Here is a 26,314-nt window from a genome sequence, read left to right as displayed (position 1 = left end):
AAACAAGGAATAACCCATCATGGCATTGTTTTATTAGTTCCAATTACTTTTTAGTTAATCGTCAATATGCAATGGTAAAGTCAAACCTATAAAACTGAAATTTAAAAATGACCTCTAAAGGCCCACCAGTGGGCTTCAGCCTACATTTCAGTCAATCACTGGGAATCACTCATGGCCCTCTAGACGTGTGTGATGGTATCTGTATTTGCAGAGACATTGCTCTCTGTCTGTAATTTCTGATTTTCTCATCATTTTGTTTGGGACATCTCTGGGCTTCAGTCTGCTGGGCAGTGCTGTCTAGCCTCCAGCCAATCTAGCATGATTAAACAAATCATAAAATAATTTTATATCTCTGATTCACTGTTTTGTTCTTGCTAACATGATTGCTCTCCAAATTCACTCTGTCTCTTTCTCTTTCTTGTTGAGCCAGGGCCAAATTTGAATGGTACAAACAATGCTGCATGGTCTACCTTTAACAGATGTTGGAATTTGTCAGTTAATCAAGGGCGCAAATTACCTATTATTGCGGCACTGTGTTAAGAAGAATGAATAAATCTTGCACATTAGCATACCCATATCTCTGATCCTGTGATGTAGGCGTTCGTGAGCCAAAGAAAGCACTTCCTTTATCCTGCAAGAGACCATTGGGACAATAGACATGCAAAGTGATCCTTATACCAGTTCTTGTGTTAAGCTTACTTTTATAGCATTTCCAGCTGTTTGAGCAATCAACTGTTCATAACTGAATACGGTAAAGACGACACCTCCGGAAGATGGTGTGAGTGTTTTTATACTCCCTTCTCCGTGTTCTTACCTCCCTGCTTCCACCCTCTGATGCAGAGAGAGTTGGGAGGGAAAGGGTCAGCTCTGAGAGGTCAAGGGAGCTGAGCGAAGAATTCTGGGAGGTGAGTACACCGTTTCTTCTGTTGGCAGAATCCTCTATCAAATCCAGTGGCTAATGATGGCAAACAGAGCAAAATATGTTCACATCTGGCATTAAAAGATTGGGTGTAAATCCACATGCGTACCAGTATCCAAAAAGGGTCTTTCAGTATCGGCTTTATCCTGATTAGAACACACCTCTTGGAGGGAAATCAAAACATGGGAGCTAAAACTGGTGTTATGTCTGTTGTACTGTATAATCATGAGCTTTCAAAAACCTAGTCAGACTCTCATTAATCTAATCATCATGGTAAACACCTTAGTGGGTTTCTAACATCATCAAAGTAGCTAAGTCACCTGATTCACTGTTGCTTCCTTAGGGATGAGTATGGGTCAGTATAACACTGCCCTCATGTGGTCAACTGCTCTGCTCTCCAGAGGAAAGAGTCATAACACTGGGTAGTTGAAAGCTATGTAACTAACCAACAGAGACCTTGCACAGCATTTCAATGAAATTGTTTCTCCTCTTTTTTAACTACTGGATATTATGTTCATAATATACTTTTTGTGCAGCAGTAAAAAAAAAAAGCTAACCATTGAAAGCTTATGTGGAATGGAACAGTAACACATTTTTTAAATATTCACATTATATTTCATATACACTATGTGCAAGACATTTACTTTTCTTTGAATAGTTCTCATAAATGTCCACATAGAACCAGCTGCTCTACAACTGTCGTGCCACGTGTCTATTATTTAAGTTTCTAGTGTGTCCTTAGTGTTCGACTTAAAGGCATAGTTTCCTCCAAAATCATCCGAAACAAGAGGTTACAGCTCAGTTGAGGAAGTTGTCTTTAATTTTTACATATGACACTGTCAAAAGCACAAGCCCCTCATCCATGAGCACATTCAGACTTCCTTCTGCACAATGATATGGCTAGAGGGTGTAGTGTGGTAGAGACAAATAGTTCCTACATGAAACTGCTCACAAGGTTTTTGGATTATCTTGAGTAACTGGGTCATTATTTCTGAAAAGAGACATTGCTGTTGAGTTTCTAAACTATATTTTTCTTGGCACCACAAGCGGAATACCATCTATTTCCATTATATTTGAAAGAAAGTAAAAATATGTAGTTTTGATTTTCCCTTTGGACAGCACTGAAAACCATATTCTACTTTAAAAATAGCTTCAGATGCAAGAATATTGATGTATGAATGACAAGAGGGCCTCTTCAGAGCATATTTATTTACAACATAGTGTTATGTTCAGAACATACAACAGAATCCACTCACCATATCATTCAAGCAGAAAATTTGCCCCATAAGCAAAATGAACCACTTAGTTTGTGAATTCATATAATGCTAAAATTAAAATCAGCAGTTACATCTGCAGTTGTCTTTATTTTACACTAACATTTTTTTTCCCAAATATCCTTTGTAAAGTTAGTAAAAACATGCAAGGCAAATTCATGATATATCAAAAAACATGATGAGAACAAAATAAAAGGATTTACAGAGGTAAAACACTTGAGAGATACATAAAAGAAATGCTTGCTGTGGAAAAATATCTAAGCAAAATAAAGCTTCAAGCTGTTTCTTCAGTTTCCAATCTGTGGCAAACTGTCAACTGAAATGAGTTAATTTGATATAATACATACATTCATGCAATGTGGTGCTGTATCAAATATGTCAATTCTCCAAATCTATCTTATTAGCACTTTGGTTGGACTGAATTTACAGAGATCGTATAAAAATATACTCAGTGGACAGCAACATGAAGATGTGCTGTTCTACCACTACAGTTAATCCCAATTTAAATGAAAGAATGAACACACAGATGTGTGTGTATTTTGGGAGTGTTCTCTAAAAAATCTTAATATGACAACATAAATAGCACTATTAGCATTCAAGTAATAAATATATGAAAAATGGTCATGAATGATGAGTGTTCCTAGAAAGGCATCCCAAGATGATGTCAGGTTGACTCAGCCTCAGCTTTCTTCAAATGTGATGTGCAATGGAAGAAAGGACATACTCAATGGCAGATCTAGAAACAAAAGAAAAAAAAAACTATGAATTGAAATCAAAATAAACCAAACCATGCAGCGAGAAAAGATGAAATAATTAAAAAAATGCAAAACAAATCTTGATGAAATTTAGCTTCATCTTTTGCAAAGGAAATTAAAAATGACATAATGTTTCCAAAAAAATGTGTACACTGTACCTGTGCAACTGTGTGAGGATGACATGGACTCACAAATCCATCCAAGTTGAAGGGATTGTATGCTCTGGCCAGCTGAGTATCTGTGCTTACATGGTGCATTCTGGGGGACTGAGGCACCTGTCAGAACAACAGGACAAAATAGCAGTAATGAGAAGGGGATTATGAATGGAAATAGTTCATGAGTCATTTCACAATGATAGTGAGTGGGACAAGGCATACATAAATGGCATAATCTAGGTTCTGAAATGTGATCAAAATCAAATAAAGAAAACAAACAAAATGAAACAAACAAACACAAAAAACTCATTTCAACTTACAAGAACCAAAATAACAGGAGGCAGGTCTGAATGGGAGAGCAGGATCAAGTCTGACATCATCTTGGGATTTACCAGGAACACTTGATTGATGGTGAATAAAAAGAATCCAATACTTGGAGTGTGTAAAACAATGGTGTAATGAAGTCTACGGATGCAAGTCCACTGAACATAAATGGGCACAAATACAAGGTAATGGCAGATGTGAAACTGGTTTTATAAAAGCCTGCGTAATTCTAATTCTGGAACTTATTTTCAGTGTTTTAAGTCTAATTTTGTAATGTGTATTCTTACTGGGTATATTATTTAGTTAGGCATTTAACATGAGAACATTAACACAAAATGTGTCCATACTCTATACAAACATTCAGAGATTTGAAGGCATCTATGTATTTTAGAATCTGTTAAAAACATTAGAACTAAATTGATATACAGTATCTTGTTAAGTAGTACTGTCGAAAAAGATAAAAAATAGACAAATATTTTTGAATTTCAAAGGAAACAAGGAATACTGGAAAAATATTTCTGTTTGACATACATACAGTATATATTAGTTTCAGAGAGCACAAGTATACAATTTTTTAACAGGTGTAAAATGAAAACTATAAAGTCACTTAAAAAACTGCAGAAATTTCATGCTTTGCTTTGAAAAATATAAAGTGACTTTAGAAAGAAAATTAATATCTTTTATATCTAGCAATGCTTGGTTATGTCTCCATATATGAGGCACAAGTTTAGACATCTGTTATGAAAAAAATAGCCTGGGCAATTCTTGATGTGACTATATGCAAGGCAGAATAAATAAATTATATTTTCTTTGTTAATGTAACTCTATTTTCCTGTGAAAAATGCAACTGTAAAGTGCATTAGTATTGTTGGTTCTTAGTCACAAGTTGTTAGGAAGAGAACTAGCTAATCAGAATCTGCGGCCGTAGCTAGTTGAAGAGGATGAGAAAGAGGAGGATGAAAAGTTCATGCTGAAGCCAGAGCCAGCATCGAAGCTGCCTCTCCTGGAGCCTGTGCGGGATCCGGTTCTTGAGCCAGTTCGGGAGCCATAGGCAGATCCAGGGCCGCTGACATTGTAGGGACTGTAGAGGCCTTTGCTGGACTGTGAGGAGGCCTCTAGAAGCCTTAAGCCAGTTCCTTCCTCGACCATGCTTTTGTCCATGGCATCTTTGAAGGAGATTTTCAGTTTGGTTTTTGGACATGTCAGATATTTAGAGTAAGCATTGACATCTCTCAGTTTCTGGGCAGTGCGGGCATCGATTGTGCCTTTCTTGATGGATTCATCTAGTGACACTCTGCCCTCGACCTCAGGCTCGATAAGTCCACCAGTCAGATATTGGACCTCCAGGAAACGCTGACCAGCCTCATAGTACAACCAGCCCTTCTTTAGAGCCTGGGAGGCAGACATCTTTACTTTAGTTCTGGGGTCTTCAAATCCATTGAATGCTTTTTGAGCCAGGTTGAGGCGATCAACCATGACTTTATCCACAAGGCCTTTTTCTGCAGCTTCAGCGACTGAGAATTTCTCCCCAGTCGTGGGGTCAATTATTCCTCCTGTGCAGGCTTGGGCCTCCAACAATCTTTGGCCTGAGATGTTGTCTACCAGATTTCTGTGTATGGCCTCAGTGATAGACACCTTCTCCAGAGTGTCGATGTCTAAGATTCCAGCTACGGGGCCTGTCTCCTCTGCTGGGTCATTCCATATGACTGCGGGTGCTTTGATAGAGGGTATGGGGCTCATAGGAGAGGAGTAAGTGGAACCAGTGGTGGAACCAAAGGAGGATGAGCGAGAGCGGAAGCCTCCCATATTTCCAGAAAGCATGTCAGCAAATTCTGTGATGGACAGGTTTCCAGATCGATATGTATCAAGAGCATTCTGGTCAACAAGGCCTCGTGCAAGAGCATCATCAACATCATACTGTCTCCCTGACCTCCTGTCAATGATGATGGATTTGACAGTACCATCAGAGGAGGTCATTGTGATCTCTTCCCATTCACACTCCTGCTCAGCAAGCTCCAGGTAGGTTTGGTGGTCAATGAGCCCCTTCCTGTAGGCCTCATACACAGTCATTTCTTTGCCTGTCTCTGGGTCTACGATGACAACTCTGCGTTTGCGAACTGAGGACTTTGAGGAGGTCTTCCTTTCTCGCTTCTTTTCTTTCAGTAGCAGGAGCACCAGGCCAGTGTCGGGATCGGTGATGCACCTCTCCATGAGCTGGAGGTAGGTGAGGTTTTCCTCAGTGTTGGGATCAAAGAAGCCTTTGGTGTCATCAGATGGATCTGTCAGGATCTCATTCATTTCCTCATCAAAGAAGCCACGCTTGTAGGCCACCTCAACGGGCAGACGGTGACTTTCCTCTGGGTCAATGATTCCACCAGTGGCAATCTGGGCTTCCAGGAGACGGATACCATGATCTTTCAGGATTAGCCCCTTTTTCATGGCCTGGAACAGGGAGATTGTTTTGCCTGAATAGGGATCTCTATACCCTGTCACTGCACGCTCAGCAGACAGGAGCTTGTCTTTGAATTCGGGTCCCACAATGCCCATCTTCACTGCTTCATTGACAGTCAGTTTGAGGTTTTTGATTGGATCAATGACATACCCTGTGGATGCCTGGGCCTCAAGGAGTTCAAATGCAGTGCCTGGCCTAATCATGTTCTTCTTCATGGCCTGGTAAATTGATAGACGTTCTTTTGTGGACTCTAAAAATACACCAGCAATACAGCTTGTGCCCTCAAGGTACCTTGATAGTCGACTGCTAACCTCCTCCACTGAAATACGACCTTCATTCAGTTCAGTGACAGTCTCCTGGTCAATGATTTGGGAGCGGAGCAGCTCCTCCATTGTGATTTGTTTTCTCAGACCCTTGAACATCAGCCTCTTGTCTCCCAGAGAGAGCAAGCGTAACCCACCATCTAACTTGCATCTCTTGAGCAGGTCTGCATATGACAGGTTCTCTCCAGTGACAGGGTCAACAAATCCTTTGACACTGTCAGTCAGCTTTTCATTGGTTTCCTTGTTGATATAACCTCTTTGCATGGCTACATCTGCTGGCAGGTGGAACTGGAATTCAGGATCAATAATACCACCAGTGGCAGTTTGTGCCTCTAGCATTTTCAGAGCGTAATCCTCTGGAACAAGGTCCTTTTTCATGGCCTGGAAAAGAGATATGATTTTGCCACTGTATGGATCTTTGTATCCTGTGACTGCCCTCTCAGCTGAAAGAAGTTTATCATGGATCTCTGGGCCGACAATACCCTTACGAACAGCTTCATCAACCGTGAGTGTTTCATTTTTGATTGGATCAACAATGAATCCTGTAGCAGCCTGTGCTTCTAGGAGGCTGAGGGCTAGTTCTGGTTTTATAAAACCTCTCTTCATTCCTTGATATATGCTTAATTTGGAACTGGAGTCAGTTGTGATTCCAGCAACACAGCCTGTGCCATAGAGATACTGTTTGACACTGGTCATCTCCATTATGTCACGGATGTCCCTCTTCCCTTGTTTGAGAAGGTTGTATGTCTCCAAGTCAATGATGCGGGCATTGTAGAGCTCCTCAATAGTTATCCTTCTCCTGATAGTCTTGTATGACAGTGGACTATCATTTCTGATGATCTCTCTCTGCTCCATGATCTCAATAATGATGATGATCATGCGCTCCTTAGTGATTTTACCAGAGCGATATTCATCCATGAGCTTCTGCCTCTCCTGCTCTGGAAGCAAATTGGAGTTCATGACATCCCAAAGGTTCATTGGTTTATCAGCAAGCCCCTCGATTGGAATGTCAATTTGGGTGTTGGTCAGGTCACTCTGTGTTTGTTCCTCTGTGTAGAGGTACGTCTTCTCCACAACAGTTGGAGACTGAGGCTTGGAGAGTGGGAGGATGTACATGCCTGTCTCTGGATCTTTCTGACACTTGTCTTTAAGCTGCCTGTAGGTACAATTCTCATCAGTTTCTGGATCTGAGAATGCCTTGTTTTCATCAGAGGGTTCAGATAGGGTCTTGGCAGTTTCTTTGTTGAAAATGTTCTTCTTATATGCAACATCAGTTGGGACACGGTGGCTGTTTACAGGGTCGATGATTCCCCCACTAACCATCTGTGCTTCTAACATTGGCATTGCATGCTCTTTCAAGATGAGATCTTTTTGCATTGCTTCAAAGAGGGAGATTTTCTTTCCTGTGAATGGATCTTTATATCCAGTGACAGCTTTTTCTGCAGAGAGGAGTTTTTCATGTAGCTCTGGTCCAACAAGGCCTGACTTCACTGCCTCATCTACTGAGACACACTGCTTTCTTACTGGATCCACAATGAACCCAGTGGCAGCCTGTGCCTCCAGAAGTGAAAGACCTGTGTTGTGCCTGAGGAGCTTTTTCTTCATAGCCTCATAAATGCTTATCTTCTCTTTTGTCGGCTCCAGGTAGATGCCAGCAATGCTATCAGAGCCCTGGAGGTATTTATTGACATCGGGATTCTCACTGACTTGTTTAGGTGTTGTTTTTCCTTGTTTGAGGAGGTCAAATGTAGGTTTGTCAATAATTTTGGAATCATACAGGGAGTCTGCTGGAACAGGAGCTCGGAGTCCCTTGAAGCTGGACTGTTCTTGTTTCTTAGCCTCTTTCTCATCTACAATTGTGATAACAATCTTGATTATCTTTTCAATTGTAAGCTTTCCTGACCTAAACTGTCTGAGCAGGTCAAGTCTTTGCTCCTCAGTGAGATATTCAGAGTTGATGATTTCCCAGATGGTCATCTTCCTGCCCTTAAATGGTCCAGAATCAAGCTCCACAGTTGCTTGAGTCATAGCCTCTTTTGTCTGGGCTTCAGTGAATGCTTGCTCCTCCTTTGCATTGATTGCTTCATCAGAAAGAGGCAGAAGTGGGAGTCCAGTTTTTGTGTCAGGGACACATCTCTTGAAGAGCTCTGAGTATGTGACATTTTCTTTTGTGTTGGGATCATAGAAGCATTTAGTTTCATCAGTGGGGCTGCTGAGAATCTTTTTCATTTCATCATCAAAATAATTTCTCTTGCAGGCCACATCATGAGGAATGTGATGGCTCTTTACTGGATCAATAATGCCACCGGTGGTCATCTGGGCATCGAGCAGTCGGATTCCTTGTTCTTTCGGTATGAGATCTTTTTTCATTGCCTGGAACAGGGATACGGTCTTTCCAGTGTAAGGATCTTTGTAACCTGTAACAGCTCGCTCTGCAGACAGGAGTTTTTCATGCAGCTCAGGACCAACAACGCCTGCTCTGACAGCTTCATCAACAGTGTACTTCTGATTATTAACAGGGTCAATCACGTAGCCTGTTCCTGCTTGGGCTTCAAGCATATTCAAGGCAGGCCCTGGCCTCATCATGTCTTTCTTCATAGCTTGATAGAAGGACATTGTCTCCTTGGTTGAGTCAATAACTACACCTGCAATGCAGTCTGTACCCTTAAGTGCTTTGTGGACAGGCTCCATTTCAGACACCTCTTTGACTGTCTTATTGCCCTTGTGCAATTTGTTGTACAGGTCTTTATCAATGATTTTGGATTCCAGAAGCTCAGTGGCAGGGACAGGTGCTCTCAGACCATCAAAGGTAATTTCATTCTTCTTCTCTTTCTCCTCTGCCACAGTAATCACAATCTTAATGATTTTTTCAATTGTGATTTTGCCTGTCTTGTACTGACGGAGAAGGTCCTTCTTCTGGTCCTCAGTGAAGTACTCAGAGTTGATTATTTCCCAGATGGTGACACTCTTTCCTTTGAATCTTCCAAATGGAACAGACACAGTTGTTTTGCTGAAGACATCCTTCGTCTCCTCTTCTGTGTATATACTTGAGCACTGAGCAGCCTTGTCTGTGATTGGCAGGAGAAGCAAACCAGTGTCAGGGTCAGTGGTGCATCTCGCCATTAGCTCAGAATATGTCAAAGGTTCCTGAGTGCTGGGGTCAAAGTATCCCTTTGTGTCATCTGAAGGGTTCTGCATAATCTTGTTCATTTCTGCATCATATTGTCCCTGCTTATAGGCTATTTCATTGGGTACACGATGACTATTGATAGGGTCAATGATGCCACCTGTTGCTTGCTGAGCCTCAAGGACTCTGATGGCATGATCATGTTCTATGAGACCCTTCTTCATAGCTTCAAAGACTGAGATCTTACCACCGGTGTAAGGGTCTTTGTAGCCAACAACTGCCCTCTCAGCTGAAAGCATTTTGTTGTGCAGTTCAGGGCCAATCACACCTTCCTTGACAGCCTCATTAACAGAAAGTTTCTGGTTCTTAATGGGGTCTAACATGTAACCTGTGGCTGCCTGGGCTTCAAGAAGGATCATGGCTGTGCCTGGAGTAATCTTCTTCTCTTTTGATGCCTCATAGATTGACATTTTCTGATTAGATGGTGTCAAAACACCAGCAATGCAGTTCTTTCCTTTAAGAATTCTTTTTAGATTCTCAGTTTCACCAAGATCTTGCACGGTGGTTTTGCCATTTTTCAGCTTGTCAAACTCCTTCTTGGGTAAAAGCCCAAGGTCATGAAGTCTGCTTGCAGGTACCTTCTCACGGATACCGTCAAAAGACAAGGGATCTGGTTTCTCTACACTGTCAGCCACATCAACATTTTGGCCATTGTAAACCTTCTTTGTTGTCTCAACCATTGTTACATGGATGACCTCTTTGTCTGTGTGTTGGGCCTCCTCAAGCTGCTGCAGCTTCTCGCGCAATTTCTGATTCTCTTCTGCAAGAATCTTTTCCTGCTCTAGTCTCTTCTTCTCCAGTTCCTTCATTTCTTTTTGTTTGTTGAGCATTTCTTTCTCAGCCTCTTTTTGTTTGTTGAGGGCAGCATCCATGGTAGCCTGGAGTTTCTTCTTCTCGTCCTCCATCTCCTGTCTCTGGCGTTCCTGTTCATCTTTGAGAGCCTTAGCCTTTTTGACTTCCTCTTCAAACTGGCTCTCCAGCCTCTTTTTCTCATCTTCAATTAGCTTCTCCTTCTTCAACAGCATCTCTTTTTCTGTCATGAATGTCTGCTGAAGCATGGTTTTCTCATGTTCCATTTGTTTCTGCTGTGCATCAGCCATCTAATAGAAAAAAATAGAAAATATAAGTTAGGACCGGTATGTAGGTAAGGCACATATTAATTGCATAAATGTTATAATGTTATGTTTTGTATCTAAATTATATATTTACAGAGTAAAGTTGTACAATGCACTCTGCTTATGCATACTGTATGGAGATAAATACCCCTATTAAAGTTGTATGTGTGTTTTTATGCACCTTTTTTTTTGAGGATGATAGTTATAAACTGATTGTCCAGTATTTTTTTTAAATAAATATACTCTTTTTCTAGCATCCTTGTTTCAAAATTTTAGGAAAAAAAAAAAATATTTGTTTAATTCTTTAGTATTTCCGCCAACATTACAAAGTTCAGATGAACTGTTAGAATGATGTTCCTTAACTAACTAATAAAAAACTTGAATTGACTTACATAAACTGGGACAAGACAGATAACTGCATGAACGTCATCCCATTCTTAACATACATATTGTTATGTGAATATTGTCCTGTCTAAAATAATTTGGACAGAACACTTTCTGAGAAGATACCATAAGTATGTTCAGCTCATCAAGAGGTCACACTGGACTGAGGACTGGACAAAGGACCCTGATCATTTGTAAAGAATTGAATAGTGTACAGTGGTACAGTCCAGTTGAAAAAATCACTGACACAGTTAATCTGGACAATTATAAACTAGATTTGACAAAGTCTATACTTTTTATTTAAATATGAAAGCTTTTATAAAGTGATAATGAAATGATGAAGTAATCTGCTGAATTTGGCAATAATAAATGGCAAATTTTGTCTTCCACAGTGCTATTTTGCTGGCTCTTACTTGGCACAGTATATTGTGTTAATTAATGTGTTGCAACTTGAGAATTTAGTGCTTACTATTAGATATCAGTAAATTGTATTCATGTGTTTGTTACACTTTATAGTGCGAGAGCTACGCCTAATATATGTCTTATTATAGATGGCAAGGGACAGAGGACACACTGTGTAATGCTTAGTTTAACAGGGATAATGCCTTCAGTTCTGAATGATTAACAGTTTGCATGGACTTTTGGAAGGTACCCTTTCAAAAAGTTAATATAGTTAATATTAAAGGAATACTCCACTGTTTTTCAACTTTATCTCTGTGTATTCCTAAAGTAAGAATAATGGTCATACCAACAACGCTTTCAATTGAGTGAATGGTATGTATACTAGCAAATCTACCTGACTCACCCCTAGCAAACCTAGGGGTGGGGGTTGTGGGTGAAGTTAACATAAACTTTGTCAACAAGGAAGTATGTGCATGTGTTTCGTGTCAGTTGATACACACTAGTGCATGTCATGCTTATGTCAGATGCAGGGCAGACAGGCTCAATTGGTATGGTGACATCTTATTTTTTTGCATGTCATCAGTGGTGGCTTCCCTAGCACAGACCCTCTACATATATTTGCTGGGGTGGAGGCATGTTTGCTGCACCTCTTAACATAGCATTCACCTTGTAACAAGTGGGATCCTGACTATTGATGACAAATGTCTTTTTCTTGACTAAGAATGGGTGTGTTTGAATGTTTTTATCCTGCAAATACATTCAACATTCAAGATTTGGGTATCATTCATGATAAACGCCGTGGGACTCCTTTAAAACTCACTAAGCAATTTCTTAGTTTCCTGGTTAATCTGTGGGTGCATGTGCTGTAATACTTGGCTATCCTACCAATTATTGAACTTGATGTTTTTGACTAAATGTCTAATGCAATATCATATTTTAATAGTTTTAATATGACTTGAAATGATGTACTTTTAATGTATTTCTGAACCGAGTTGCAACTGAGTTTCGAAACTGAAAGAAATATGAAACATGTTTTAAAAATGAAGAAACATTCCAGGAAGAAACATTCCAGGATATGAGGGGGCATTCAAGACATGATCTGCATGAGCACAGTGCACTGTAAAAAGTAAAATTAAAATCATATCCAAAATGAAAGATACGGTTTCATGATTAGTAAAATCAAAGACAGGAATAGAGAAAATTTAAGAAAGGAGTGTGTTAGTTTTGAGATAGAGTTAACAATGACATAAGCTGCTCTGTTATGCCATTTTTGACACAATACCTCTTTAGACTGATTTTGAAGGTCTTCAGCCTCCTTTTTCAGTCTAGCCTTCTCCTTCTCTAGGTCTGCGATAGCTTTGCGTAAATCATCAGCCTCTTTGCTGGTATTTAGTCTTGCAACTTCCAGTTTTTGCACTTCAGTCATTTTTTCTTTGGTGGCTATTTCAGTCTCATGAAGGCGGGATGCAATTGTATCGGCTTGCTTCTTGAATTTTTTAGCCTCCTCTTCAGCTTTGGCCTGGGCTTCACTGAGCTGAGAAACCTGAAGTTTGAGTTTTTCGGCTTCAGCTATGATCTCCAACTGCCTTTTCCTCTCTGCCTCGAGTGACTTCTGGTATTCCTCTGTTTCCTCCTCCAGACACTGTTGCATTAGTTGTTTATCCTCCAGCAGCTTTTGTGCCTGCTCCTGAGCCAAGTCCTTCTGCCTTTGGAGCATCTCTGCCTCAGCTCTTAATCTGGATGCCTCTTGTATGGCCTGCATTTTCTCTTTGACCATTTTATCTGCAAGAGCTCGTTGTTGATTGAGGTCATCTTCAGCAATCTGTCTCAAGCGTGCGGCTTCTTGAGCCTCTATGGTAAGTCGAGCAGCATCCTCTGCCAGTTTTTTCATATTGTCAGCCTCCTTGGCAAGGAGTTTTTGTGTGTTATCTTTGTCTTTCTTGATGAGGCGTTGATTTTCCTCCTCAATTTTGGTTTTCAGTTTGAGTAGTTCCTCCATCTGCACCTTGACTTTGAATAGCTCCTCCTCCACCTGGGCCCTTTGTCTGACAGCATCATCAACCTCATCCTTCAAGTGCTGTAGCTCTTCATCAAGGACAGATTTCTGCTTATCAGTTTCATCGAGCTGAAGTTTAACCTTGGCGAGCTCTTGCTCAACTTGGAACTTCTGTTTTAATGTCTGCTCTGCCAGTTTTTTGTGCTTAGCCATTTCGTTATCGGCTTGCTGCTTCTGCTTGAGTGCCGCAGCTTCAGCTTGTGCTCGTTTAGCAGCTTCGAATTCAGCCTCCTTCCTCAACCTCTCAGCATCCTCCTGAGCTTTAGCTTGGTTTGCAGCTTCTTGCTCAGCAGCTGCCTTTTGTCGTTCTGCTTCCTCTGCTTGTTGACGAAGGAGAGTGGCCTCCCTCTCTGCCTTCTCCTTAGCATCTTCTGCCTGTTTGGCAAGCTTCTTGGCTTTCTCGTACTCTTCCTTAAGCTTCTTCTGCATGATGGTGTCTTCCTTCTGTTGGGCGAGAACACTCTGGACTTGATGCTCAGCTGCACTGCATTTCTGGGCTGCTTGTTGGGCTACAATTATCTGTTTTTCTGCTTCCATGTCAGCCTCTTCTTTCTGCTTTCTGGCTTCTTCTGCTTTCTTTCTCAGGCGCTCGAGCTCATCCTGGGCTGCCTTGCGTTGTCTGGCTGCCTCTTCCTCTGCGGCAGCAATTTTCTTGACCTTTTCCTCTGCTTCCCTCCTCTTCTTCTCCTCCTCAAGGGCAAGTTTCCTCAGTTTCTCTGCCTCTTCTTCTGCTCTTAGTTTGCTTTGTTGAGTTTCCTCTGCAATGTTTTTCAGTTTGTTCAATTCGAGCTCCAGATCAAGTTTTCCAGATGAAGCCTTTTCAAAGTTGAGCTTGAGAATTCGGATTTCTTCTTCGACAACTCGCCTCTGTTTAAGCGTGTCATCCACTATTGCCTTTTGTCTTTCCATTTCAGCCTCAGATGATTTTTTGAGTTGGACAATCTTTTCCTCAATCTCTTGCTTGTGCTGGTTGGCCTGGTCTTCAAGAGCTTTCCTCTGGTAAGCCTCATCCTCAGCTTGCCGTCGGAGTCTTTCGTTTTCTGCCTCCTTCTCTTTCAGGGCAATTTCGGCCTCTGTTTTCAGACGAGTTGCATCGCTGATTGCAGCCAGCTTCTCTTTGAGAATCCTTTCAGCCTCTGATCTCTGACGAGCTGCCTCATCTTCAGCAACCTGCCTCTGATGCTTGGCCTCCTCTGCAATGGCTCTAAGCTTGCTTGCTTCGTCAGCCAGGTCCCTCATCTTAGCAGCTTCAGCCTCAAGAAGTTGTTTGCTTTTCTCTGTGTTGGACATGGTCTCCTTTTCTGCCTTAGACTTAAGCTCAATGAGTATATCCATTTCACTCCTCACTTTGGCCAGTTCATCCTCCAGCTGTTTTCTTTGTTGTTCAGCTGCAATGACTTCATTCTTCAGGCGGTAAAGTTCATCTTCAAGGAGGGATCTCTGCTGTTCTGCATTATCAAAGTCTGCTCTGAGTCGAATCAGCTCCTGTTCTGCAGTAAGTTTCTGCTGAGCTGTGCTCTCAGCTACCTTCCTCTGCCTCTCAAGTTCTTTCTCGGCCATATCTTTCTGCTTCAGGGCTGAGTCTTCAGCTTTGGCTCTCTTTTTAGCTTCACGCTCAGCGTCCTCCTTTTGCTTCTCAGCCTCTTCTTGAGCGAGGCTCTTTTTGTGAGCTTCTTCCTCAGCCTGAAGTCTTAGACGGAGGGCCTCATTGGCTTTTTGCCTCCATTTCTCAAGCTCTTTTTCTGCTTCCTCTCTGGCATTTTCCGCATCCTCTTGTTGTTTCTTGAGACGTTCTGCTTCTTGTTGCAGCTGAAGGACAGCCCCATGCTCTTGTTTGAGTGATTCTTCCAACTTTGAGGTCTTTTCCACAAAGGACATGTGTTTGCTCTGGAGCTCAGCTGCGGCACTCTTCTGGGCTGCCGCGTGAGCAACCTTGATTTGTCTCTCCTTTTCAATCTCTGCCTGCTTCACTTGCCTCTCAGCCTCCTCCGCCTGCCTCTTGAGGTTTTCTAAGTCATCCAGAGCTTTTTGCTTTTGCCTTGCAGCTTCCTTCTCTGCCTCAGATTTGCGTTTGAGTTCCTCCTCTGCCATGCGCTTCTTCTGGGTCTCTTCATTGACCTGTTTGCGGAGCTTCTCAGCTTCTTCCTGAGCGGCCTTTCTGAGTTTCTCAGCTTCAGCTGCTCTGTCACGAAGTTGCTTGAGCTCAGTTTCTGCGGTGGACTTTTGTTTTACTGTTGTCTCAAGTTGGAGCCTGATGATGCGGATTTCCTCCTCAATCTTGACCCTGCTTTGAAGAGCCTCATCCACCTGTTGAGACTTGTCCTTGATCTGCTGCTCTGAGAGGTTTTTGAGCTCCTGCAGTTCCAGCTGGACGTTGTGCTTTTGCTTTTCTGCATCTACAGCAGCGACTTCTCGCTTGCTTACTTCTTCCTGCATTCTGAGCTTCAGCTCTTGAGCTTCTTTCTCAGCTTTGGCAATGGCCTTTGCGTGAGCTTCAGCTAACTGCTTCTGTTTGTCTAACTCGGCCTGCATCTTGGCCATTTTTTTCTGCTCTTCCGCTTTGAGTTTCTCTGCAGCTTTCTGCATTAGTGGAAGCAAATGGTAAAGAAAGGATTACAATCAAGCATGACATGTTAAAAGGTAACACTATACATTAACCTGCTCAAAACCATGTGGATTAAAATTGTAATTACTGCTGTAATCACAGCCTAATCACACTGGAATATGAGCAACGTAATGTACTGTATTACCCAGGCAATGTTAATGTTAAAGTTAGCTCAAGGGTCAAGTCAAAGATCAATCACTAGATGCAAATTAGATGCACATTCATCAAACTGATGTTAAATTCACGATGCAATTAAAATAACACATGACAAGACAATTCAACAAAAATGGATGATGAGAATGTATTAATTAATGTATGGAAACAAAATATCACTTCACAACACAGCAAGAAAATCATATGGCATGCAACTGTAGCTGTAGCACTAACTCTTAAAAACTGCATTATATTTGTGATTCCAATTTATTATAATCCACTATATTTCAAGTCTAACTGATCATTATTTCTTATCAAATTGCTGAACATATATATTTTTTTCAATATTTTTTTCAAAGTTTATTGCATAAGTGCCTGGAATATTTTTATTTCCATGTATGTATTAGAGTGTCTCCCACACATTCATTTTACAATTATTATAATCATTACTAAGTTTAATATTTGTTCAATAGGCACTTGTTTAAGGCTTCTATTGAACTGTTTCATATTAAATTGTTTTCCGTCTTTATATTGTCTGTGTGCAAAGTGTGGGAACATTTTTTAACGCAATATACACATTTTTTTAAATTAAGACTAAATGCTTCATGTTAGAATATTATTCACACCATTCACTTAAGACTGGTTTTTAACTCATCCCATGCACTGGGGGTTCTTTAAATCACTATGTGCCACAAAATAGAAAGAAAGACAAAGTCAAGGATAACAGGTTCAGATGATGTTACTGTAAGTTAGGAAATAAGACATGATTCCAGGAAGTGTAAGAAGCACTGTAAAGTAGGTTAAAATGAATGCTAAGTGCACAGAGTAAGTAAGAATGATAGTTACTCTAAGAAGTGTGAATTCTATATAAAAATGCAGCGGTGAAAAAAAAAAATGCCACAAAAAGCTAAAATGCAGTTTGAAAGCGAGACACAGATGTTAGGATGACAGAGGGAGTGGAGATTATACAGTAAAGTATAGATACTTAAAACACTGTACATGATTTACCTCTTAAATGCTCAAACAAGTTAAGCATTCATCATGGCAAAGCACTGGCAAGCAGTTAAGAGAAGCAAAGAAAACAAACAAAACATTAGGGTTAGAAAAGAATGTGAAACTTTAAACTTGTGTTAATTTGGAGGAAAAAAAGGAGAGCTGAAGACCCTGATAACCAGTCTTAACTTTGATTTTAACCTTGGGGGGGGGAGTGGCCAGAGGGAAAGAAAGGAAAGGAAAACCGTAGTGAAAGAAAGAACCCCTCACTCTAAATCTACAATGGCACAATACACACAATGGATGGAGGCGGAGTAGCTAATACAAACACACTGTGTACGCTATTTGTTCAGTTTTGTTTTAGACCGTATTCACTTGAATTTAAACACAATCACACCTCATGCATCATATTTGTTTGCAATTGCTATTTTGGTTATTTTTTTCAGTTTTGCTGACCCTTTATCACTACTGAAAGCATATAATACACTCCAGTAAATCTGTGCTTCTCTAGCTTATACTGTAGATCAGCTACAGCATGCCAATGTTTCGTGCATAACCAGTGTAAAGGAACTATTTGTCATCCGTACATTAATGTAACATGTATGTGTGTCTGTATATGTGTGTGTGTGTGTGAGACACGGAGAAAAGTGCATGCATGCGCTTCGGTGATCGGCGGGGCATGTTGTTTGTTGGTTGGTTGATTATTGGGTTGGTTAGGTTAATGTTAGAATTTAGTTTGTTTGGGATCCTCAGCCAGTTGTCACGCACCTCCTCGTCCTCCAAGCGTCGCTGCGAGTCAGTGATGAACTTGATGTACTGACTCGTCAGAGTCATCAGCTCACTGTACCGGGTCCTAAGTGTAACATACTGATACAGGAAGAAACAAAAAACACTTAGAAATGTGTGATTTTCAGCGTCATGCATATATCTTTCACAATGAAATTAGTGAACGGTTAAGTTGTCCATCAAAATTAGGGCTGCAACTAATCACTATTGATTAATCTGTAGATTATTTTCGTGATTGATCAATTAACTGTTTAGTCTATAAGAGAGCCTGAGACTGTGGACGTCCACACAGACAAAGCTTGGAAAAAGTGATGTTTGCAAAGTGCAACCACAGTCCAAAACCCAAAGACTTTTCATTTGGTATCATAAATGACAAAAGAAATCCTCACATTTAAGAAGCTGCAAATGTTTGACCTTTCTGATTTTCTTTTGATAGACTAGTCAATTAATGGACTAATCATTGCACTATTTTCTGTTTTCTAGAAACTGTGTCCAATATGGCTTCCAAGAAACATACCTCCTGAATGATGTTGTCAGAAGCAGAATCAAGTTTGGTTTTCTTCAAGGGAGAAGCGAGAGGCTCCACCTGAGCTTTGTAGGCAACCAACTGGAGTTCATAGTCCTATTTGGAAAAAAGGGACATTCTCAATACATCAGTTATGCCATCAAAACTTTCTCTAACAATAATTAATGCAAATTAGCACTGTTTAATGCTCACCTTGATAGTATCAATGTATGCTTTAGCATATGTTTGACACTCATCAACTTTGTCTTTGTTGTTCTCAATCTCCTCCAGCAGTTTCTGTTTGAAAAAAGGGAAAAGAGCTGAGCTAACCGGTTTCACGTAAGGACCATTAAAAGAATTCTGGTACTATCAAGCGGCACACAACCTACCTTCTCTTGGGCCAGTTGTTCTTTCAGAGTCTTGCTGTCGGTGATGGGTACAGCCTGGATCTTCTCCTGCCTCTGCTTGGCGTCTGCGATCCAGCGGATCAGCCAGTCGTAGCTCTCGCGATAGTAGCTCAGCTGGCGGCCGAGCTGCTCCAGCTCTCTCTGACGAAGGTCGATCTGTGAGAACACGGCCTTCCAGCGGTCCTGGAGACTGGACAGCAGCTGGCGGTAGTGGTCCAGCTCGGCGTCGCGCTCGCTGTGCACGCGGGACATCTTGTCGCTCACTGATGTGGCCTTCTTCAGCTCTTCCTCCAGAGAGTCAAACACCGGCTGTTCGCCCTCGGCCTCAGCACGCATTTTCTGCAGGGTTCATACAAAAATAAAGACCAGTCAGCAGTGAGAAAACATGGTCACAATCATCAGTTAAAGGGACACTCCACTAGTTTAGCATATCAAAGTTATTTTATTCATCATGAGGAGTACATTTAATGTAAAAAGTTATACAAAGTCTTCTGTGGTAGAAAGTCTGTGTTAGAAACTGAAGGTGTGAAGTTCAGCGGACGTTGGCATTTAAGAGGCAAGTGAACCTATTGAGTTGTGGTTATGTTTGTGGAGTTATGGGAAATGTAGGATCCAGTGTTTCTGGAGATTACTAGGGACTAAATGGCCTCTGCTCTGCTGTTTTGTTTTTATCTTAATCTGTCTCTTGTGAGTTTTCTAACTTTATGAAAGAGCAACACTAAGCTGATGAATTAACCCTTTAAGACTAGACTGAACTAGTGAACTGAACTTGATTTATTTCTAAAGTGAGACATCTAATAAAAGAATCATATGCTGTTTACCTTAAGCTTTGTTCTGTAAGTCTCCACTTCCTTGACATCACTGGGGACGGTGTGAACATCGCGCAGACAGTCCTCATACTGCTTGAGAACTCCCTCAGCACCCTGGGAGTTACGGATCACCATTTCCACAGTCTTCAGCCTGGGACAAGTAAGAAGTTAATAAAGTAGCAAGGAATTGGTAAAAAACAAACAAACACTGTTTTCTTAAATCTCAAGAGTAAGTGGCTGAAGACTCACTTGTCGAGATAAACTGAGGAAAGCATGTAAGCATGATCCATCTTCTGCACAGTGAGGTCGAGCTCTGAGCGCAGGACAGGAGCTGACTGAGACTGCTGAGGGGAGGCCAAGACCTCTTGCGTCTTTACAGAAACCTTATTGAGGTCCTTCTTCAGGCCCTCAAGTTCTGCCTGGCATTTCTGTACAACAAAAGAAGACAGCAACATGTAAGGAGTCAAAACTTAACACAGGTTAAACATAAAAAAACAACCCACAATCAACTGAAAAAGAAATCCCGACCCGGCTGTTATGAGGAGCAGATTCCAAAAATGCGCTAGAAGGCGCCTTTAAATTTTAAATTACTCTGCTGGGCTTCTCTGTTCAGTGATTGGCCTGGGGAACAAATTCTTCATAAGAACCCAAGATCTCGAAGCAAATTCAATTCTCTGCTGTATTTTCGCACTTCAAAGGAACAATGAGTGCAGCTCTCACTCCATTTTTACACTACACCCCATGGTTTAGAGGACGAAGCAGTGAGAGCATGTCATTTTATTCCTCATTCCTCTTTCCACCACATTTTCCAGTCCACCAATCACGGCCCTTAAATTCCAATGTACTGCACGGGTTCTGCTACAATATGATTAAACAGCGTTGAGCATTTTCATTCAATCATAGAATTATCTCATTTTAAATTATAGTCACTTTTAACCACATCTTATCTTTTCTTCTTCACTCTCTGTGGAGTGATTTGTTTTAGCCTCTGGGTCTAGTTGGCTCCAAAGATCGGTGTAATGGATGTTTTGCCATCTAAAGATTTTGGCTGTGGAGGCTTACATGAAGTAGTCAAGGTCATTAAAATACCATGAGGGTCATTAAATGCAAATACTGCAGACACATCAACAATGGCCACATTATGTAATGGCGATATGCAGAGCATTTTGTATATGTCTAAATAAATCCATATGGAGAGAAGAAAAAAACTTCTCCATTGCCTACAATAGTGAATGTTTATGTTTTACATGAATTGTGTGTCTTATAAGACTTTTATGACTCAATTTTGCACTTTTCTCATACAACATAATGTGAGAAATACATAAGAATGAAGTAAACATTATGTATGTTGTTTAAAAATTAAGTGTATGGCAAATTATGTTTGTAATTTCAGCTATGTTTGATGTACTGAATAATATATTTAAACTTTTCTCTGTATTTTACGTCTTACACGTCTTTTAAGCCATTTATATAACACACTTACAAGATTACAGCTTCACAAAGGCTGCCCAACTCTTGTAAGTTTGATATTACACAAATCTAATAAGGTTATTGTAAGCGGATTTACAGTCATATTTAGTCTTAGCTTCCAAAGTTATACAAGTTAAATATTACTCAAATTTACTAAAGATATTGTACCTGGTTTGACTGTCATTTATATTACCTACAATTTGCAAATTAAAGATAATAATATGTAGTAAAATTTGTCTGTTGTCCATATGGGAAGAAATATTTCCTTTTGCAAAGGATATTTCCTCTTTATTTCAACTTCATCCTCACATCTAAAATGACGGGAATACAAGAAAAGCTCATGTCAGCTGGCCTTTGAGGTGATCCTCCAGACAGTTCAACTGATTTAAGCTGAGTGGGACATGACATAGAGGCTCGTAGAGCAATATCCCAATAGTCTAATTAATATGGTAATGTAGTGTAATTATTATGGTAATGATTTTTTTGATATCACATTGCTGTTTCAACACATTACAGACTTCATTTGAGTACAGTACCTTCTGCTCTGTGGTCTTCTGAACACACTGTTTCAGAGGTTCCTTCTCCATAGGTTTACGTATGCGAGCCACAGTTCCAGCTTCACAGTCCTCAATACGCAGACGCAGGTCCTTGATCTCAGAGATGTAGTTCTTACACAGAGTCTCATCCTGTTGACCTGTGCAACAGTAAACGCATTAGTTTAGTGCGGCAGAATTAAATACACTATTTATTTAGCCAAAAGGTGAGGTTGGGAGAAAAACAGATTTTTGATGCACCAAGAATGTAGAAATACTGAATAGATAATGTCGTGTTTCATTTGATTTATTCATTTTTTAAAATACTTTTAATGCATTGTCATTTTATATATGTCTTTGCTAAATATTTATTTTGTCCAATGAGCAATGAAACTCTTAATTGCTAAATAAATTAATAAATGTCTACACACCTTTCTCAACATTTCTCCGACCTTTTTTTAGCGGTGCACTTAAACACAATCATACATGCAGCTCTGCATGTGTTACGGCACAAACACACGGAGCTTTGTAGAGACTGCAGTCAAAGCATATGGTATATCAAGTATTTTCTATCTAGTAGTAGTAATCACACTATTAGGTGATGTGGCTGCGTGACCAAAAGCATAACATTCCTGTATATTAACCTGTAAATTATTGATTCTACTCTGCACAGAGCTGCAAAAAGCAACCTAGGAACCAAAACAACATGCAGTCAGAACTCTAATCTAACTGTACTGGTTATTTTTTGAACATCTCATCCACGGCTTAGAAGCGTGTCCACACACTAGCTTGGTGAGCTGTAGCTTTAACTGGCTTGACTCACCTTTGAGCCTAATAACCATTAGTCCTGAAAGGTGAACGACAGTTATATACCGTAAAGTTGCTGTACATTTATTGTTTATTCCCTTTTTATATCCATGATTTATAAAAAACTAATTTGTGTTAAAGAGACAAAAAAAAATTACCTTTCTCCATGGAGCGAACGAGGGTGTCGAAATGCTGGGTCACCTTGGTGTAGTCCTCCTCCATCTGCATGCGGTCATCGGGGCCGAAGAGCTGCGAGTCCTGGCTGTCGCGCATGTAGTCTTGGTAGTGGAGCTCCAGGTTCCTCATGATCAGCCTATATTCTTCTGGTTTCATGGTCTTTAACTGCACAGGACGGAAAAAAACGAGGGGAGGGGTTAGGAGGCAGGACTGCAGTGGTATTTCACACCATATTCAATTTGGTTTAATGATGTCTTTTTGGTTTGGAATCAGGTTTATTTCATGGACTGAAATATACAGAACCATAAAAGCAAGAACAAAATGGTCAAACAGTTTCTTTGTTCAGTTTTATTTAGGCTAATGTACGCTTTCCACTGCCTGCAGTAATTAAATTTGATTCCAAGCAATAAAGACAATAAAAACCCTGCATAGCCTGCTCTTAAAATAACAGCCTTTAGGGGCCCTTTAACCTTGATTTATTAATTTAGCTTCTATTAACTCTTTACACCTAATAGAAGCTATTGGTTTGATCAGATTTTCTATAGTTAGCTGAGGTGATGCCTGTGCTTGAAGTTTACACCAAACCCTAACATAACAACTCACAATGGCGTTTTTCTTAAATAAACGTGTCCATACTCACCATGGTGATGTTCCAGGAGCGGATCAGTGTGAAATCTTTCATCAGGTACTGCCATGACAGCAAGCTCTTCATGTCTATATGGAGTCTCTGCCACATAGACACCATCTGCTGATGACCTGCATCCAGACTGGGGAAAGAGAGAAATGAAGAAGCCGTTTAATTTAGAGAGTAGTGCGTCATTTATCAGTTAACAGTCATTTGTATCACGATTATACAGTATTTCCTTAAAAGAGAACATTTTCTAAGGTCACTTTTGGGACAGCTGCCACATAGGGGACTCGTTTAGTTTTGTTTTACTGTTTTCTCACCTGGACACGCTGTCCATGGCCTCTTTGTTGACCGGAGGTACCATGAAGCAAACAGAGGGCACCACCGCCTCGTGTCCAGAGCGGTTCAGGACCTTCCACTTGAAGGGCTGAGAGTTGTTGAGGAGCGCACACTCGTCCCCTTTATGGACAGTGATCTGAAAAAACAATCCATGACTTAGAAATACGCATTCTGTGAGAAGTACGACACTCTGGGCCGTGAATGATTACAAAGCAGTTAGTTCTAACCTCCTGTTGCTTGAAGTCACAGACGGCCTGGATAGGCAGTTTGCCTTTGATGGAGGTGGTGGGGTTGCGTGGCTTCAGCTGGATGATGGACTTGGCTCTCTTGTTCAGGCCGGTCACAAGGGTCTTGAATTCATTCAGCTGCTCCCTCTCCTCCTGTTGATTGATACATAAAAACAAACAAGATTACATTAAAATCACACCCCCTTTCTAATGGTACACATTGAATATAAAAAAGTGGGATATCATCTTGATATACTTTCTTATTCATTCTATATTTTCTTAAATTTTCTGCATTATTTTCCAACTATTTCAAGTGGAAACTCCCAATCAGCCGTCAGCCAAGGAGTGATGTAGCTGACAGCACTGATGATCTCCCTGAACCTAGTGAGGTTTATATGTAGTAACTTCATCATGCTGAAGCCTACGTCACTTCATGTAGGAAAACATTTGTAAAAGGAGTTGGGAACATTTTGATGCTAAAACATATGTACATTAACCAGAATCTGAGGGTTCTGATTTGAATACATAATGAACAAAACTGAGATGCTATAGAATGGTATTAAACCCCCCAAAAATCCTTTCCTTTGCTTTCTGGTCATCTGATCATGTGCATGCACATGTAAATATATCAGTGTAAGGAGTCTTCACTCACCACAGCGTCCTGCAGCAGATCCTCCAGTTTTGTGGCTGTGGTGGAGCGATCAACACTGTATTTCTTTTTCATGGTCTCCTGCATTTTCTTCATCTTGTCTTGAGCATCTTTCACATCAGCAAAGAACTGCAAGGAAAGAATGGGGAACACGGGGGAAAGAAAATTAGATTCTGTGCTCACTGAATACTAACGAGTGATTACGGCGGAGCAATCTGAATTCTACAGATCAATTTTCATCAATATCCATCTGTTCCATACCTGGTAGTAGGCTGTGTTTTCTTTGAGATGAGCCTCAATGCAGCAGCACAGCTGGAGGATCCAGCTCCACTGAGTCTGCAGGGCGGCTGTGAAGGCCTGCAACAGACCAAGAACACATGTTGAATGTAACTTTTACATTATGTGTGGATTTTTTTTCCTGTTTATCTAGCTTCAATAGACTAATTACCTCAACTGTCTTCTTGCCAGGATGTCCGTCCTTGACAAGTTTGTCTCCCATGGCCTGGATGTCATTGACCTTCTTCTCCCTCAGCTCCAGCTCTCGCATGAGACCCTGAACATCCCACATAAAACAGTTAATGACAACGTGGAGAAACATCATGTGTTCACATTTATGAATTTATCTAAACATGTCTCACAACATCTAAAGAAAACACGAAGTATGTGACAACAGACTCTGATGTCTTGCTCTAAAACACACCGAGTAGTTGTCTTTCTTCGCCGTCATGTTGGTGTTCCTGTCGCTCCAGTCAAAGTTGACCTCCTCCTCTTCTTTGTCATTTAACCACATCAGTTCCTTAGTGGCTGCACTGACGAACACATGGAGTGAATCCAAGTTCCTCAGACGGGACTTGGAAGAGTTCTGAAAAAAAAAAAAAAAAAAAAATATATATATATATATATATATATATTATCATTAGGAGTAGTAATGTGATATGGGAATTACATGATTAAGAAATTAATTAAAATACCAGCACTCAAATATCTACAAATTAGAGATGTTTCATGCTGTATAGAGAAACAAAGGTTGGACAGACATCAAAATGTTGTCCACATAAAAATGTTTGAAATAACAAATATATTTACCAGTAGTTTGCCATACTGAAGGTCCAGTTTACCCAGGTATTCTTTGTACGTGCCCTTGCTGACAGGAGATAGCTGGCTCTAAGGAACATGAAAGATGTTACAGGTTACACCAGTGGACCAAGGTTATTATAGTGAATTAAACTTAAAACTAAAACTAGGTAAAAAAAAATAAAAATAAATTAAAAAAAAATTAAATTGCACTGTAGAAAAAAACAAGAACTAACTGAAACAATATTTTGTACTTAGAAAACTAACTAATAAATTAAATTGAAACAAGCAAACCCACTCTGGACATTAACTGAAACTAAACAAAATTGAAAACAAAAATTAAAAACTAATGAACACTAGTGAAAAATACAAAACTATAATAACTCTGCATCTGGCAGTATGTAATGATTTCCAGCCTTACTACCTCGTCAGCCTTTGCCCGTTCGATCTTGGACCTGAAGTCCTCCACAGTCTGGTGCAGTCCTCTGTGGCTGCCCAGCTGAGACTCCACAGAGGGAAGATCGGAGCCCCACTGGGCTTCATCGATGCGATGCTGGTTCTCCTCCACCCAGGCCAGAAGGTCTTTGACGTAGCGGAGGGTCACGTCATCCAACTCAGGCCGCGCCTTCAAGGTGGTCTGCTGGGCGGTCTGCACCATGGGAGCCTGGACGGTGGTCACAGAATTCTTCAGACGAAGGTTGTAGTCGCTGCGCAAGTTCACCAGGCGCTCATGGATGCGGTAAACCCTGTAGAGACGAGATACACCATCTCCTTTATACTTTATTCTACATACATACTTTTTTGTA

General features: G+C 40.7%; 1 protein-coding gene across 1 annotated transcript in view; it reads right to left on the bottom strand.

Annotated features, from left to right (window-relative positions):
- Positions 1-2,108: 2,108 nt before the first annotated feature.
- LOC146321116 (plectin-like) overlaps positions 2,109-26,314 on the bottom strand; it is a 73,818-nt gene continuing 49,612 nt past the window's right edge. Inside the window, exons 15-36 of the mRNA XM_084726152.1 lie at positions 25,933-26,254; positions 25,521-25,598; positions 25,135-25,296; positions 24,883-24,987; positions 24,696-24,791; positions 24,438-24,563; positions 23,786-23,938; positions 23,540-23,694; positions 23,232-23,358; positions 22,573-22,756; positions 22,431-22,454; positions 21,611-21,768; positions 19,854-20,032; positions 19,617-19,755; positions 18,778-19,134; positions 18,602-18,685; positions 18,401-18,505; positions 17,866-17,964; positions 12,573-15,926; positions 3,424-10,489; positions 3,107-3,223; positions 2,109-2,929 (exon numbers count right to left, since the gene is read on the bottom strand). Of these exons, the coding sequence (XP_084582278.1) occupies positions 4,337-10,489; positions 12,573-15,926; positions 17,866-17,964; positions 18,401-18,505; positions 18,602-18,685; positions 18,778-19,134; positions 19,617-19,755; positions 19,854-20,032; positions 21,611-21,768; positions 22,431-22,454; positions 22,573-22,756; positions 23,232-23,358; positions 23,540-23,694; positions 23,786-23,938; positions 24,438-24,563; positions 24,696-24,791; positions 24,883-24,987; positions 25,135-25,296; positions 25,521-25,598; positions 25,933-26,254 (12,160 nt within the window). The 3' untranslated portion in view covers positions 2,109-2,929; positions 3,107-3,223; positions 3,424-4,336. The remainder of the gene's footprint in view (positions 2,930-3,106; positions 3,224-3,423; positions 10,490-12,572; positions 15,927-17,865; positions 17,965-18,400; positions 18,506-18,601; positions 18,686-18,777; positions 19,135-19,616; positions 19,756-19,853; positions 20,033-21,610; positions 21,769-22,430; positions 22,455-22,572; positions 22,757-23,231; positions 23,359-23,539; positions 23,695-23,785; positions 23,939-24,437; positions 24,564-24,695; positions 24,792-24,882; positions 24,988-25,134; positions 25,297-25,520; positions 25,599-25,932; positions 26,255-26,314) is intronic.

This window comes from Lutjanus erythropterus, chromosome 9 (assembly GCF_056507025.1).
Source record: "Lutjanus erythropterus isolate fLutEry1 chromosome 9, fLutEry1.hap2, whole genome shotgun sequence".
NCBI lineage: Eukaryota > Metazoa > Chordata > Actinopteri > Lutjaniformes > Lutjanidae > Lutjanus > Lutjanus erythropterus.
The sequence above is the reverse complement of the archived record's forward strand: the minus strand, read 5'-3'. Positions and strand labels throughout refer to the sequence as shown.